Genomic DNA, 16,733 nt, shown 5'->3' on the forward strand with positions numbered 1-16,733 from the left:
TTATGCACATTATTTACTCCTCTCATTATGGAAGTGGGGCATCTGAAGGTGTGAGCCTCACACTCAGCTGCTCTGAACCCAACACCGCGCCGAGGCCTTCCTCCCAGCACCGCCATTAATCAGCCAGGCAGCGCTTGTAAAAGAAGTGGCGTAAATATCTAAAACATCGGGGGAGAGGTGCTAATTTAGAGGAAATCATGGCACAAAGTCACCTTGAGACTTCCAGCTCCTTCTTCTAAGAGATTTTGTGATTTTTGGAAATGTTTTAAACGCCACCAGCTCGTCTTTTGGGGACGCGGTTGCGTTTCCGGAGCTGATGCCGCTGCTTCACACACTCAGGCTGGAAGATTTCCTCACCTTCTTCAAGTCGAGGCGAATCAGCTGTCTCGTTACGCTGACGGCAACATCGTCGAGTGCCAGTGTCACAAATGAATCTGGGCAGGTTCAGAGGGCAGCTCATTAAAATGCATTAATTTTCAACCATCTCCACTGGACAGCGCGACGCCAACAATCGCCGTTTTCTTAACTCAAAGCCTCTGGAACAGAAATGCCTCCGCTTCCTGCCGTGCGAGGGGACGTGTCGGTGAGGGCATGGTTGTAACTGTCGCGGCTCAAAGCTTCTGTGGCACAAACGTCTCATCATTCACTCAGAAAGGGAGAATTAAATCGGAGTTTTGCCTCCATCCAGTAAATCGGGTGGCTGCAACCCGGAGCATCGATCGGCAGGACGGGTCTCACGAGTTCACCCAGCTGACGGAAGGAAGGAAGCTCCTTGAGTGAAGTGATCCTAGAGATGCATAAATAATAAAGTGGCGTGCGGTTCTGACTCCTCATCGATTTGCTCATTAGCAGCTGATTGATACAAGCTTTAAATGTCAGGAGTCCCATTGATCACCTGGACTCCACACACGCTCCCGGCGACGCCACGCCACCATCTCCTGCGCCACCGGAGCCTTTCCCCTGGAAGGACTGAATTACAGGTCAACAGGTGGACGGCGGCGCTTCACACCCTGAGAAGAGTTTGTTTACACCAACGTGACTCAGAACACACACCCCAGCTGAGGCATCATGGAAGAAACTGGAACGTTTGGTCCAAAACTACCAAAATAAAAGCTCTTTTCTCTGCAGCCAGTGGTCTCTCTCTCTGGATAAAGGATTATTTTCCTTTTTTCCCCCCGCACATCCCGAGATTCCTCCTGAGGAGTGAAAGCAGAATATTTGGTGTACAAGCAGTGAAACTGAAACGACTCCAGCAGAATTTGATTCTGTCCTACGTGTCAAACATCACAACGCCGCAGCTAAAGGAGCCAACATGCTGGAAACCAACAGCAGAAACCTCCTGCTCCCGTAGGCTCACTCACAGCACATCATGCAGCACAACCCAGTTGTAGCGTGAGCTCCAGCTCTCAGACAAATGACCTGATGTTCCCCCCCAGGATTTCCTACTAGAGAGCAGGATTTATTTCCCCTTAATTATGACAAGTCACTCTGGCCCTGAAACAGCAGCTACAGCGGCCCAGAAGGGGGAAATAAAAACCCGACACACAGAAAATCAGCCGGAATAAAAACAAACCTCGCAGGATTTCTCGGTTTTCTCATTTCCTCCTGCAGTTGTTGAAGCTAGCCATCCGTTTCCACTCGGTCTTCCAGGTAGAATCTCTTAGGATTCAATCCAAACTGAGATTTCTGAACGACTCGCACTAGGGAGCACCAAAAGCTTCGCATTTCTTGTCAAAGCTTCACATCCTCAGCAGCGTCCTCCACCGATGAAAAGGTTTGAGGCGCGAAATGATCCTAATACTCCTTCGTTTATTAATCCTGAGACTAAACCGCGTTTAACCCTTTAACCAGATGGGTTACTGGTTGGTTAAAAGGACTTGATGGAGTTTTGAATTTTTATGCTCGCGATTGCCCCCTCAGGCCAAAAGCATAACGGCAGCTTCAATAGTAGGCTCGTGCACGAGGCACGCATGCTGTACGTGCACACTCCTTAACGAAAATAACAGCTGAGACAGTCCCGTGTGTGTGTGTGTGTGTGTGTGTGTGTGTGTGGCCCTGAGGACAGAGGACAGGAGAACACGCAGCTAATTAATAAAATAATGTGGTTCTGTACCTTTCTCTTCAGCACAGCCGACAAAGGTTTATGATGGGTCAGTCCTCCTGCATGCTCAGATCATTCCCTTCCCTTGCTTGAAAAGTTGTTCCAAAATGAAAGTTGAACCCACATCTTTTTTATCTGTGAATTCAATGCCGTTCGGCGAGTCTCAAATAAAAAATTTGGGCATCTTACTGTAAAAAAAAATACCATTAATGTAAAAAAGAAACTCTAAATGAACTATGTTCACATCCAGAATCAAACCCAGGTCTTCTGCATGAGAGTCAGACATCCTACCAGGTGAGCTAAAGCGTCAGTGACGTCTTTTGTATCTGTAGCATTTATATCCTTGATGACAGCTGAAACAACGTGAAACCAAAGAACGGTTCGGAGTGAAAATGGCTGTTTTGTTGCTAATTTGCAGGAAATATCTAGAAGAAAGTTCTACAGAAAGTAGCTAAGGGTCCTCAGAAATGTAGCTAGCTTTGTCACTAGGCGTTAGGAACAGCGACAAAGTGGCACTGCCTCTCTCTCTGCTGCTAAAGCTACGGATAGCAAATGCTACGGGCGATGCCTGAGCGTGAACGCGCATGAAGCAGCCTGCTCGACCCGAGCATCTCTCTTTTTCTGTGATTTTACAGAAAAACAGGCAATCACAGTAAAAATGCCAGGGCTCATTCTACAGGACCAGGGCATTGCAGGAGAACGTATGAAGAAGACATTTATTATTTCTATACATGTTTTGGCTGTCAGACTTCCATAATCTCCCTTTAAAAACCCCAATAACAACAACAACAACAGGTGTATTTGACAGGTATAGAGCATGGTTACCCCGGTAAACAAATTTTACATGCTCTAAATGACAATAAGGAAATAAATTTGCTCTTTTTCCTTAAACGTTTGTGTTTCTCTAATTTGAGGTACGTGCGTTGGACGTAATGTGGCGTTACCAGAGGAACCATGTTGGCAACACTTTCACTGGGCCCCCGTACAAAGATGTTTTTGTGGCACCACTGCTCCCGTTACACCTTTTATTGAACTTCGTCTAAAATGTCTTTCCTTGTTGCTCCAAATGAATTAAAGATGCAAAAATAAATAAATAAATAAATAAATAATAAATAAATAAATAAATAGAGTTCATGTTGTACAAAAATGCTCCTAAAATTAAACGTGCAAATTCCAAACACCTCAAATAAATAAATAATTACTAGCTTTGCTCCTTTAATTTAAATTAAACGCCTCCAAATTAATTATTTTGAAAAGCAGGTGGGAAAAAACAGCTCAGATAGTCCTGAAAATTAAATGAAACCAACTTTTAGTTGTTCACTTATTCATATTCTGACGTTTTTATGGTTATGTGAGATAAAAATGAAAGTTTTCTGAGGTGTGACGCGTCTCTGGAGGCGGTTAAACCGAACACTTTGTCAGTAAACAAGAGAAAAGCATCCAGGACACGGAAAATTAGGTTTATTCGTCTCTCAAGGAGCGAGTTGTTCTAAAGCAGCCACGAGCAACTCTCTTCAAACAAAGTAGTGAGCGTGTAATCTGAGTAAAAAACAAATTTACTGTAGACTCCGTTTACGGTGCAGGAGAAACCCTTACATCTGCCCGACAGCGAGAAGATCCACGCACCGGGAGTCCGTTTTAAGCCTCTCAAAGGAAACGACAGATGCAAGAATTTATGAGCGTGTGTGTGTGTGTGTGTGTGTGTGTGTGTGTGTGTGTGTGTGTGTGTGTGTGTGTGTGTGACAAATCTGAGGGGCAAACACGAGGAGGAGAAGCTGTAAAACACACAGCTGCTCCTCTCAGGCCTCTGGTTTCTCCGACTTCGAGGCTTCGGCGAGTTTATCGAGATGCTCTCCACTAATGGCGCCACGACGAGCGTCTCCACGCAGGTTAATGAAGCAGAGGTCCCCACGTTCTTCAGCTTCCAGATCGTTTAATGATTCTTCTGCAGCCTGTTTACGGCGCCACTTGGAGAACATAGTAGAGGTTAATAAAGTGGAGTTGAGCCCTTTATCACCCCCCGCTGAGCGTTGTTTTCCTCTCTCTTGTTCGGGAGTATTTCTCATTAATGATGTCAGCCAGAGGGCCAAAGCACACAGCTCAGTTTAGAGCTTTGATTCCCACAGGCCGTGGTGGTAAAGTCACCCTGGGTTCCACTGGTTGTTTGTCTCACTGGAGGGCAGGCACGTGTGTTATCACGCAGAAAAATGGAAAATGTTAGCGTGTTTGGAGGTGGAATGCAGAAAGACAGAGAATGCATGTTGGAGGCTTTTATTTTGAAAGGAGTAGGAAGTTGGTGACACTGATCGAGGAAGGAGAATGTGTCTGATGCAGGAAAAACAGCATAAATCTTGTTTAAAGAGTTAAAACAAGAGAAGTTATTTCTCTGAGTTTCATCATTGCTCCGAGTTCCCAAAGATCAGAACCTTTTCAGCCCGAAAACCCGGCATGAGGCTGGATCCAGGGCTCATCACTGAGACCCAGCCTGGTCTCACTTTAGATTTTGGGACTTTGCAGCTTTTAAAACTCAAACGTTATAAGTTTAATGCACCCGAGCGAAGCGACTTGTTGGTTTTTCACGTTCTGCTGGACAGAGGAGAGAAACGGATCTCTGGATGGTTGCAGACCCCCGGTCCAGCTCAGACGGCTTTTAAATCAGCAGTTTTTAAATTAAGGACGTTCTTTAAAGGGTGAAACTGAACAAGAAGATGTGTTCAGTAAAGAGAGACTCAGCAAATGACGAGCAAACACACACACACACACACACACGCGCGCGCGCGGTGTGTGTGTTTGGGGATCAAGTGTGTGTGCACGCCTCTCAGGTAAACAGCAGTGCCTTGTAGAAACACATTCTAATCATCGTTCACGACTCTAACAGCGACTCTGTCAACATCCAGCAGCTGAAACACGAGTTTGTTTCTGTATGAAACTAAAAATCTGCTCCAACCGACGAGTCTCCCAACCGACGAGTCTCCCAACCGACGAGTCTCCCGACCGACGAGTCTCCCGACCGACGAGTCTCCCGACCGACGAGTCTCCTCTGCTTCTGTCTAAAATTCTGCTGCGGACGCCGTTCCAACATTCTGTTATCAGTCACACTCGGGTTTAAATGTGATCTAAAAATAACTTAGAACCCACAAAGTCTGCAGGTCCAAGTCAGACTGGAGTCGGAATTGAGGTTTTTAAGACCAAATGTGAGTCCAAGTCAAGTCAAAGGGCAATGTTTGACTCTGGTGTCTAGTTGACCAGGTCCGAGTTAAATAAATTCTTGAGGGTTGAGTCAGTATTGGAATAATGTCTAAAAGATCGGATTGCCAAGTCCAGGTCGAGTGGCAGGGTTTTAGGAGTCAAGTCAGAGCTTTGAGTCGTGCCTCAAGTGTGTGTGGACCAAGTCTGTGTCAAGCATCAAGTCCATGCAGGTCACGTCCTAGTCCAAATAAGAACCTGTGACTCTGGGTTGAGTCTGAAGTCTTTAAAGGTCAAGTCTCTTAGATTCAAGTCAAAGCCAAGTCGCAAGTCTGGAAATACTGAGTCCGAGTCAAGTATCAAGGTTTTGAGGTTCAAAGTCAAGCTGAATTTGCTTCAAGTCTCAGGTCTTTGAAAGCCAAGTCAATGTTACGTCTGTAGTATTTTAGGACCAAGTCCAAGGTAACTCTTAAGGCTTTAAGATCCAAGTCAGAATCAAGTCTCAAGTCTCTGAAGACCAGGTTTAGGTCAAGAATCAAGCTTGAATTAAAAGGGGCTGGTCCAATCTAAGTCTCGAGTACTTAAGAGCCAAATCTGGGTCGAGTCCCTGGTATTTAAAGACCAAGTCAATGTGATGTTACACATTCAAGTCCAAGTACAGACCTGAGTCTGAGAGCCAAGTTTAGAGTCTTTAAGGGCCAGGTTCAAGTCACTCAGAGTCAAGTCTGAGTCTCATCAACTCTTTGAGCCTCAGTATTAGAGACTATGCTGGCTGAGTCGACCTGGCCACGCCCCCTTCGTGTCTCCCTACCTTTCACTTCTGACTCAGATCAAGATTCAGACTAGAACCATGAACCTCAAGTCACACGACTCGAGTGTCTGCTTAAATCTGCCCGGCGACACCTGTAAACAAAACCTGACAAATGATCACATGAAGGAGGACCGACACGTGATAAAAGAGCGGGAACTCCCTCGACGGGTCGTGACTCGTCCTCCACCGGGTAACTAATGCAGACGGACAACCTCTCACTTCCAGACTGACACCTACATCTAATTATGCCGGCGCCCGACGACTTGACCTCCTCCTGCCTGCACCTCTGGAAGAGACGCCGTTAATCACCCTGATGGCAAAACATCACTTTCACTTTTGTTTCTGACAACATTAAAAACGAGGCCGAAGATCTCTTCACACATCCGTGTTTGGAGACACGAGTCTCCAGGCCTCATCCAGACGAACGGTTTCCTGGTGATTTAAGACTTCATCCGTCCACCGGCTTCGTCCGCTCGGTGTTACAGAAGCGGATCGGTTGATATTTATGGTCTTTCACTCGTTTAGCGCCCTCACCCTCAGAGCAGTTTCCAGGTGGGCTCACCGCTCTCGACTTACAATCAAACTTTTTGGTGGACGAGCGTTTTTTAACCAGGAAAACAAGGTTCCTGCTGGTGGAGTGACATAACCTGCTGCAGTCTTCCCGCCTGCTAAACGTGCAGGTTAGGAGGCCTGCCGGGACGTGACACAGCCGACTGCATCCATGCAGAAGAACATTTCACCTGGAAACTATTTTTACCTCTTAAGTTTGGCGCCGACGCAGGAAAATCAGCCAGGGTGCTACTTCTGTTTCCACATGATTTTACGAACGCTAAAGCGTGCAGGTGTTCAGGTCAGCTGGGTGGGCGGAGCATTCCTGAGTGGAGGGAATTTGTTTTTTTTTTATTTGAAATGATAAATGTTACAGCAGAAGTAGTTGGACAGGAAGACCCATCTTCCTCGCACATTTAATCTGCTCCAAAGAGTGAAAATGCTCCTAAATCTCATTTTCCATCCCAACAAAGAGTTCATGAACGTGTCAAAGTGAGCGAGATCACATCTGGTGGGGCGTTTGCTGCTGCTTTCATCAGGTGTTCAAGGCCCGCGTCTTCGTATCGGAACAAACTTTGCTCGTTTTTTTAGATTAATCCGCTGCCGTCTGTGGAAAAAAAGCTCTGGCGCTCCTGTTTCAGGTGCAGGGGAGGATAACAAGGGGATTATCAGTCTAATTAATATTCATGATATGTAGACATGTCACCTCTGATTGGCTAAAAGCAACTCTTCCACTGACTTCGTTCGCTCTTCCACCCTGGACTGAAAAGACGAACCATGTTTTTTCTTCCCTAATAACACAAACCTGAGCGTGCTCCTGCCGTTTTGAGGAGTTGCTTTTGTTAGCTTTTACTAGCCAAGACTCGCTAGGCTCTTTACTTCTTGTGGGTGGACACAAGCAAAGGTGGGCGGGGCCATTGATACAAATTTTCCACGTGATGAAGTGGAGACTGGCCTTTTCTGACCATCTGTTTCAGCTCTGAGGCTAACGCAGGTGACGCGATTAGCATTTTTAACGTTCAGCATGCATGTGCAACTCAAGAGTGACCAATGGCAGTTCAGAAATATTACACGTTTCCATGGAAACAAGACGTTAAAACACTGCTTCTTTAAGGAGGTCAAACATACAGACCATAATTTAACAAATCTAATGTTTGGTATTAAAACTTTACTATAAATAACCCACAAGATGTGCGTCTGCCATTTGTTTGTGTGTGAAGAATCCCGGAAAAGCTTCTAAACGAGACAAAGCTCCATCGGATCTGGAACGATGGGATTATTGACGAGAACTCACCGGAGCTCCTCAATAACAAAAAGTCACACGTGTTACCAGTGAAATACAAAACTTGATCCTGAAAGAGTTTTTTTCTACAGACTGGACCAGATTACGTGACTGAAGTTGGTATATTTTATATTGTATCCTTGAGGTCAAGCAATGGCTAGCTGATAACTTCCTCCATCTTAATGACTCCAAAACTGACTTAATCGTTTTCAGTCCTAACAGTACCACGGCAACTCATCAACCTGACCTCAACTATCTCTCACCTAATGTATCCTCTGTAATCTCCAGCCTTGGAGTAAAAATGGACCAGGCTCTGAAGATGGATGCCCAGGTCAATAACACAGTTAAATCATGTTTTTACCAACTAAGAAGCATCTCGAAACTAAAGCACATCCTGACTGTCGGTCTTCTGAAATCGGTGGTCCACACTTTCATCACCTCAAGGCTGGATTACTCTAACTCCTGCTTATACGGCATCAGTAAAGCAGCTCTTTCTAGACTTCAGCTGGTCCAGAACTCAGCAGCTAGGTTGCTGACTGGAGCTGACAGAAGACAACACATGTCTCCAATTCTGAAATCTCTCCACTGGTTGCCCGTGCAGTTCAGGATAAACTTCAAAATTATGCTTCTGACTTACAAATCCTTGAACCATCAAGCTCCTCCATATCTGTGTGAACTTGTCCATTACTACAACCCGCCGCGTGCTCTCAGGTCTGAAGATAAGCTCCTCCTAGCTGTTCCCAATGCACGTTTAAAAAGCCGTGGAGAAAGGGCTTTCTCTGTCTGTGCACCCAAGCTGTGGAACGCATTACCACTGCTAGTGAGGCTAGCACCAACAGCTAGCATTTTTAAATCACGCCTGAAAACTCACTACTTCAACCTAGCTTATACCACATAATTATGAACCTCACTTACATCTGCACTGTTTAAAAATGGACTCCACAATTATCAACTTCCATAATATTGAGGTTCTTTTTAAAATGTTTTTCTAATTTTTTATTCACCCTGTGTCTTATTGATTTTTAGCTGTTAGTTTTGGGAATATTGTTGTATTTCCTTTTTATCTTTTATCTGTGTTCTACATGTTTGTATAACGCCTGTTTAATTAACCAACATTTTTAGTGTACAGCGCCTTGTTTGGTTGTAATGCCTTGTGAATGCGCTTTATCAATAAAATTGGATTGGATTGGATTGGATATTTGTTGTCGTCATCACCTCAATCTCATCAAGAGTCCTTTTTATTCAGACGGGAGTTATTTGAGGATCAAACTCTCCACGCGGATGAGCATTTTGTCCTTTTGGCAACATCTGAACCGCCCATAAATGTTAGAGCAGCATCTAAACGTGGCTGCAGATGTCAAACAGATGCATCGCTTGGAATTCCATTAATCTGCCAAAGATTCTGTTGAAGACGACAAAACAGGATAATTATTTAATCTTATTGCCTCAATTTGAACTGGTAATTGAACACGTGTGTTTCCTGGCACCTTGATTTCTTACCTGCAGTTTAAAAGTAAATGAAACAGATTCTGGTTTGTTTCAGATTTGACAGAACAAAAAGAACCTGTCACGTCTAAATTTAGCTGCAGATGTTCAGGACTGAATGGAAATTGACCCGATTGAGAATCTAGATTCTGTTCAGACTCAAAGAACGGAATCAGCCAAAAGCAGAGATCCCCACTCCCGTCACAACACCAGCAGATTTTTAAAATAACAACATTCCTCGCCTTCAGTGGGTTTCCAGAACCGATGCTGTTGTGGCAACACGTGGAGATGCAACACGCTACTGAAGACACGTAGGCGTTCCTTTCATTTACCTGTACATCATTCCATGTCGGCCTCGCAGCTGTTATCACCCCCAGCTGTGCTCCTGGACTCCTTGCTGAGAACTCCAGAGGTGGTCCTCAGATCCTGTGTGTGTGTGTGTGTGTGTGTGTGTGTGTGTGTGTGTGTGTGTGTGTGTGTGTGTGTGTGTGTGTGTGTGTGTAAAAGGTAATTACTAGTTTTCCTGAACAACCACGGTTTGGTGGTTTCCTGATGCGATCGAGGGCAAAACACACGGGCACGTGTCAGAAAATGATTTTGGTTAGGATTTCCACCTGCTGTGTGGAGAAACATTCAGAGATGTGCTTCCATGAAGTTCCATTTACAAGAATAAAGTACATTTTTGTATGCATACCAACTTCCTGTTTGGAAAACCAGGCTCCCGTAGCAGCTCTTCTCTGCATTTCCTAGCAGTAATTTCAGCTTTCTTCATGCGACTGATGCAATGATTTGGTTTCTAAGGTGCCGCATCCAAAACATATCACATACATCCTCAACAGGTTTGATTTTCTGCATTTTTAAAGGTAGTTTTGTAGTCTAAAAGTATATTTTAAAGTTTTAATCACCATTGAACGTCTCAATTCTGCCACCTGCTGATGCAAACGGGTATCGCAAAGTTAAACAAAAACACAATACTTTAACCCATTTATATTAAGTTCATATATATTAAGTTCTACCTCATCCCAGTAAAAAGAAAAACCATAAAATAATGACATCCATGCCTTATATGTGAATTTTCTGAGCTTGCGTTTTGGTCCAGATGAATGCAACATGGTTCGATCGGCCCTGGAGAATGTCAAAAGCTATTTCCTCAAACTGAGGCTGCTCAAGAAGATGCAAACCAGGTACATTCTTCGCAGAAACAGGTGAATGGTGCAGCTGAACATATGCAGGCAGCGCACACTGCTTGAGCACCTGCTTCCATGGCTCCATCAGCTTCCAGCTCAGCTTCGCCTTTGTCTGACAGATCCTAGCAGTTTTTCTGGGCCAGCCTCCCTCATCAAAGTGATTAAGCAATTACACTGATTGTGCCGATGCTCAGAACAACAAGGGAAGAGCCCCCTCGAGAAAGAGAGCTGCAGCCTTCCTGGAGATAACAACTTAATTTGAGCCCAGCCAAAAAGGAAGCCAGTTTCCTAAAATCTCCTCAAGAACAAGAGCAGTGAAGGTGAAGATTTCAAGCTTTTCTTTGTTTGTTAATGAAATGGACTTTGTTTGTGCTGCATTATCAAAGAGCGAGGCCTCGATTCTACTCCAGAGGAGCAGCTTTCCACCTCTAAGCTGCTGCAGGAGCTCAGCTGGGGAGCACAATGTAAATAACTGAAGTTTGGGACTTGAATCAACATTCGTGTCGTTTCTCGGAGCTGCTTTACGCATCAGTAATGAAACAGGAGCCTGCCAAGTCACCCGGATCAAAGAAGCAACCCCAATTCCCTCGGTGCTGCGATCCTCTGACTCACACGCGCACGCGTCAGTTTGTATCGTTTTCCATCAGAACATCATAAAAAAACCCGGATCCGCCTCCTGCTGCTCGTTGTGCGTCGCAGCGCGCACGCTTGTGGCGCACTGGACCAGACATGAAAAATTGATCACAGCATAACTTAAATCACAACCTTGAGCTGCGTGGTGTGTGTGTGTGTGTGTGTGTGTGTGGGGGGGGGGGGGGGGGGGGGGGGGGGGGGTCAGGGACTCACCCCGGGAGGATATCTCGAGGCTCAGGCGGGGGTCTGCAGCTCGGATGGCCGTGGTGTAGCGGTCCTCCATCCCGGGCACCTGCGCCTTTTTCTCGGGCATGAGCCGGACCCTGAGCCGGCCCCCCTCCGCTCCGAGCCACCACTCCAGGATGGTCGTGAGGTCCATCTCCAGCACGAGCACGGGGTCCTCCTCGTGCACGGTCAGCCCGCCGCAGCCCGTCCTGACTATATCCTCTCCTATCTCCACCACCACTTGGTTGGATTTCCTGCTCGCTTTGGTCAGACCCAGGTTCAGAACTTTGGACAGCGGCCGTTGGTAGATGAACGGGAGCTGTCCTTCAGCAGACCGGTTCTCCGGGTCTTTTGCGGCTCTCGGGTCCACAAAAGTAGAAATGGTTTTCTGTAAAGGAACGCAGAGCATCTTTAAGTTCGCCCGCAGCGCGTAGCAGCCGCGGAAAATCTGGCAGTCCCCGTTCAGAGGTCTCTTGATGAACTCCGCCAGATAGTATCTCAGCAGCGAGGGTACCGCGAAGTCCACGGCCAGAGTCTTCCTCTTGTTCCTGGACAGCATGGTCTGGTTCGAGTCCCTCTTGGAGCCTCCGTCCCCGCTGGTGCCGTTGCTGAAGCCGGCGCTCGGCGGGTCCATCCCCGTCGCGGCGCAGCGGCGCCCTGCGAAAAATGCCGCAGAGCAAACGAGCAGAACCAGGAGCCCGGTCTTCATGGTTCACACTTCCAGGGTTCGGTTCAGGTGGAAGCGCCTCTTAATCCCACCGCTCACCAGTACAGCTCCGCTCCCGACACATACGCAGCGCAAAAAAACGCAAAGCGCGGATCGATGCGTGTCCTGCGCCTCCTGCGCGCCCGTGGCAACACGAGGAGACGTGGGTTTTACATCCGCTCCCTGCTCGCTGCTGCTGTCCTCCGTCCCCCGAACGGAAGACGTCTCATGTCCCTGCTCGGTTCTTCACGGTGCTGCTTCTCTCTCGCCCTTGCCAAACCGGAGAGCGGCTGATTTATATGCTGCGCGGGTCCGCTCCGGTGCCTTTCACTGTCTCTTGGCACAGTTGTGGCGGCGGTACAAGTGGTCTCTCTGTCAGTGGGGGGAAGCTGCTCCGATCCCACAACACCCACAAGATCCAGTTAAAGTTTCCCTGCCTGATGGAGCCTCCTCCGGTCCGGTTCTGGTCCGATCCGCACCGACCGGATCCCCTCGTGCCTCCACACGCGCTAAAGTCAGGTTCCACGAATCCCCCAGCAGGCACCGCGGACGCGTCTCCTGCGCCCTCAGCGCCGCCGTGACGGAGTCCGGATCTTCTATTGAAACGCGCTAAGGTGCAGCAGAACCGAGTCCCACCGGAGACCAGCCCGGAAATGGGAGTGAGTTAGTCTCTCTGTCTTTCTCTCTCCGGTTCTGAGCAAATAGTTTAACCGGAGGTGATTTAAGTGAAATATATATATTTAAACATTTATTTCTTAAGTGAACGACACTTCCTTTACTGTTGCCATCTGAGGTGATGGTGATGAAAATGATCTTCCTCCCCACCTGACCCCCCCCCCCTCCCCGCCCTCACTTGTTTCATTGATCCTACAAGTTGATCGAAGACGTTCGCCGCTAGATGGCGCTAGCACCTCCTCCTGCTTCTCTCCGCTTTAATTAATTTCATAATTGCCCCGGATCCTCTCACACCTCCTCATTAGTCTTCTCTGTGTGGACATTACAGAAAAACGTCTGATTTCACAGAAAAAAACAGATTAGATTGTTTTCCCCAAATTTCTCAAAAACCTGTATGGAGCGCCGATTCCAAAGTAAAACTTATATGATTTATTTTACTGAATTAAACATGAGGCGTGGACTTCCTTTAATCTTACTAGACAGTTATTCAATAATCTGCACGTTGGGTCTGTTAAACACAATGACTTTGTCTCCTTCAACAAATTTAATCAAAATATAAATCTAAATAATGTTATGATGTATATGCCGTGAAGAAAATGTGATATTTTTGTGAAATATGACATAATTTACAGTATAACTATTGAGATTTACTATATTAATGTTCAATTTCATGTATTTAGATTCAAATCAATTAATGTTTAACTTTTTGGAATCAACTAAATATTCAGTTTTGATTCTACATATTTGAATGCAACCATTAGATTCAAATCTGAGTATTAAACTTCTTAAAATTAATTTTTAACATTTACATCTTAATCTAATTCAATAAATGTAGATTTTACTGCATAAATGACAAATGGCCTGCACTTGGAATAGCACCTTTTTGATTCAGAGGACTCCAAAGTGCTTTACACTATCACTTACTGATGAGCTACACTGTAGCCACAGCTGCCCCACGGGGCAAACTCATATTTGATTCTACAGTTTTAGGTTTCACTTTAAATTCAACTCAATATGTTCAGATTTAAATATTGAGATCACATTTTTACAACTGATTCTGGATGGACGTGCCCAGAAAACCTCACCAGACATCCTGACCAGCTCAACTGGCTCCTCTTGGCGTGGAGGAACAGCGGGTCTACTCCGAGCCCCTCCCGGATGACCAAACTTCTAATCCTATCTCTAAGGAAGAGCCCAGCCACCCTGTGGAGAAAACTCATTTCAGTCACTTCTATCCATGATCTCGTTCTTTCGGTCACTACCCAAAGCTCACTGCCCTGCATGAGGACCGGGAAGGGGGTGGGGGGTGGGGGGTGGGGGTGGGGTGGGGTGGGGGGGGGTCTTTACAGTATGTATACAAAGAAAATGTGTAAAACTACAGCCCAGAGGCTCCTATACATAATGTCAAGTACACAGCTGGCAGTAAAAAATACTATAATGCTTTCAATCCAACTTTGTTTTTCACCTTGTAAAAGGAAAAACTATTGATGTGACTATATATTTACTCTGGTCACACGTGTCAAACACTATAATATTTGATTTAAATGGCATATGTGGTGTTTTGTCCTTGGTGTGTAATACACGTGCTAAATGTAACTTTAGGGTCACATGACCACCACATTCTTATAAAACTCAAAGCTGCTCAGTAAAAACAAAGTTCTGGGGTCTCCAAACATCCGGACTCTGGAGCAGAACATGAACATGACACATAAATGATGAAAGCTTTCACAAAGTATGTTGACAAACAAGAGCTGAAGCAGACTTCCAGCGTTGCCACGGAAACATGTAAACTGTGCATCCTAACTGTAAAGCACCAGCTGCACAGCTTTAATCAAACAGCTCATGGTCTCGGTTTTAGTTCTAACATCTTTGTAGTCCCCGTACGCAGGGATGAATAATTATTGCTCCGTCTGGATGAAGAACGAGGTTCTGTCCTTTACTCCCGTTCTCATTATCTAGCATCGATTAACAGGGGCTGCCTATGGATGCGAGTGAGCCTTGATTGCCGGTCCTTGCTTGGATTAGAGGGGATTGAATCCAACTGAGAATCGTTCATGGAGCTGGCGAAACCGGGAGGGATTTATCATGAGATCCCCGATGTTTTAGGCCTAGTCCACACGTAGCCGGGTTTTTTGCATCCACACCACCTCATTTAAAAAAAAAACTCTGTCCACACGTACCTGGATAAATACGTTGTTAAGGACATGCCAGACCTGTAGGCGGCAGTACTTCCCCCGTTCTTAACCTCGTCCTTCGTCTGTGGTCTTCCGCAAGGAGCAGTGATTCCGCTTGCAAAAACAAACAAGCAGAAAGCGCTTGGACTATTGATAAAGCGAGCGCAGCTCTGAGGGCTTCCATGCTGTCGGCTAGTGTAAACACAGGTCGCACACGTGATGTCAGCATTTTTTTGTCGCGGAAAGTGACGTTACGGACCTTAAAACTCCGGTTTTGTCCGTCCACACGCAGACACCCAAAACGGAGAAAACGCAGATCTTCACTTTGGCCGGAGTTTTTAAAAAGATCCGTTTTCGTGTGAAAAAACTCAGTTTTCGTGTGGATGACAGGCCAAAACGTAGACAAGTATCTACGTTTTGGCAGATCCCCGGCTACGTGTGGACAGGGCCTCAAACTCGCTTTCTGGATTACCCCCCTGGCAGCTGCGATAAACTGGGACAAAAAGGGAGCACGTCCTGTTTACAACGTGGAGTGACAGCAGGAACGGCCAATCACACATCAGCAAGCATCAGCAGAGCCAATAGATGAGCTCATGGACAGTTCTAGTGGGAAACAGGCTGCAACACAAGTGGTTGTTTTCCACTTGGACCTAGAGCTCAACCGGTGTCTACGATAAGGTAACATTGTTTTTGGGCGGTTTAAAGTGAAGGGGACAAAAACTGACTTTGGAAAAAGTGAGGGGGACATGTCCCCCTGTTCTTTCCCAAAACTATGTCCATGTCAGGAGTACCCCCCACAGGGCCCACCTAGGGATGTGGTCGAACACCTTCTCCAAATCCACAAAACACCCGTGGATTGGTTGGGCGAACTCCCACGCACCCTCCTGGACCCCCTGAAGGTACAGAGCTGGTCCGGTGTCCCACGGCCAGGACCAAAACCACATTGCTCCTCCTGAATTTGAGGTCTGACAATCCGCCGGACCCTCCTCTCCAGAACCCCTCAACAGACCTTACTACTCCAGTCTGCCAGTCCAGTGGGACTGCCCTTGATGTCCACGCAATATTGGAGAGCCGCGTCAGCCAGCACAGCTCTACAACATCCAGAGCCTTAAGGAACTCCGGGCGGATCTCGTCCATCCCCGGGGACCTTCCCACTGAGGAGTTTTTTGACTTGGTCCCCAGAGACTGGAGAGTCCAACCCCGAGTCCCAGACTCAGCTTCCTCACTGGAAGACGTGCCGGTCCGTAATCTCCTTTAATTTTCCACTGTTGGTTTTTTCAGCGCTTGTTCTGAGTTGTTTGATCACACGATTAAACTTTCTCACGATGAGGGAAACAAACAGAAGTAATGTTTACACGGTTCCTCGGTAACATGTGGGAGATCCTCACATAGCCCCTCCTCCTCAGGCTGGAGCCCAGGTTGGCTCCTCCCCCTTAAGCTAGCCACTACCTGCATCTTCAGTACAACTGCATGCCCATGCCGCACCAACACAACAACATTGCTGGAGTTTGGGAAATATTTAAGGTGTCTAAAGTATTCAGATTTAAATTTACTTTGATTGGATTCTAAACGTAAAAATATTTTAAGCTAAATGTGGAAAAAAAAGTGTGTTTATGTTTTTGGTACATTTGGCACTCCATAGCTTTCTAGATTCCTAACTGTGTGCATCTGTTCGTTATATTTCTGTGCATTTTCTGTAAATTGTATTAAATTATCTGT

The 16,733-nt window shown here is 46.2% G+C and overlaps 1 protein-coding gene across 1 annotated transcript in view; it reads right to left on the reverse strand.

The window, feature by feature from the left end:
* Positions 1-12,940, reverse strand: part of alk (ALK receptor tyrosine kinase) — a gene marked incomplete in the record, with an annotated part of 374,845 nt that extends 361,905 nt beyond the window's left edge. The window contains 1 exon segment of the mRNA XM_070547101.1: positions 11,448-12,940. Within this exon segment, the coding sequence (XP_070403202.1) occupies positions 11,448-12,168 (721 nt within the window).
* Between the last annotated feature and the right edge of the window lie 3,793 nt (positions 12,941-16,733).

Source organism: Nothobranchius furzeri, chromosome 18 (genome assembly GCF_043380555.1).
Source record: "Nothobranchius furzeri strain GRZ-AD chromosome 18, NfurGRZ-RIMD1, whole genome shotgun sequence".
NCBI classification, from domain to species: domain Eukaryota; kingdom Metazoa; phylum Chordata; class Actinopteri; order Cyprinodontiformes; family Nothobranchiidae; genus Nothobranchius; species Nothobranchius furzeri.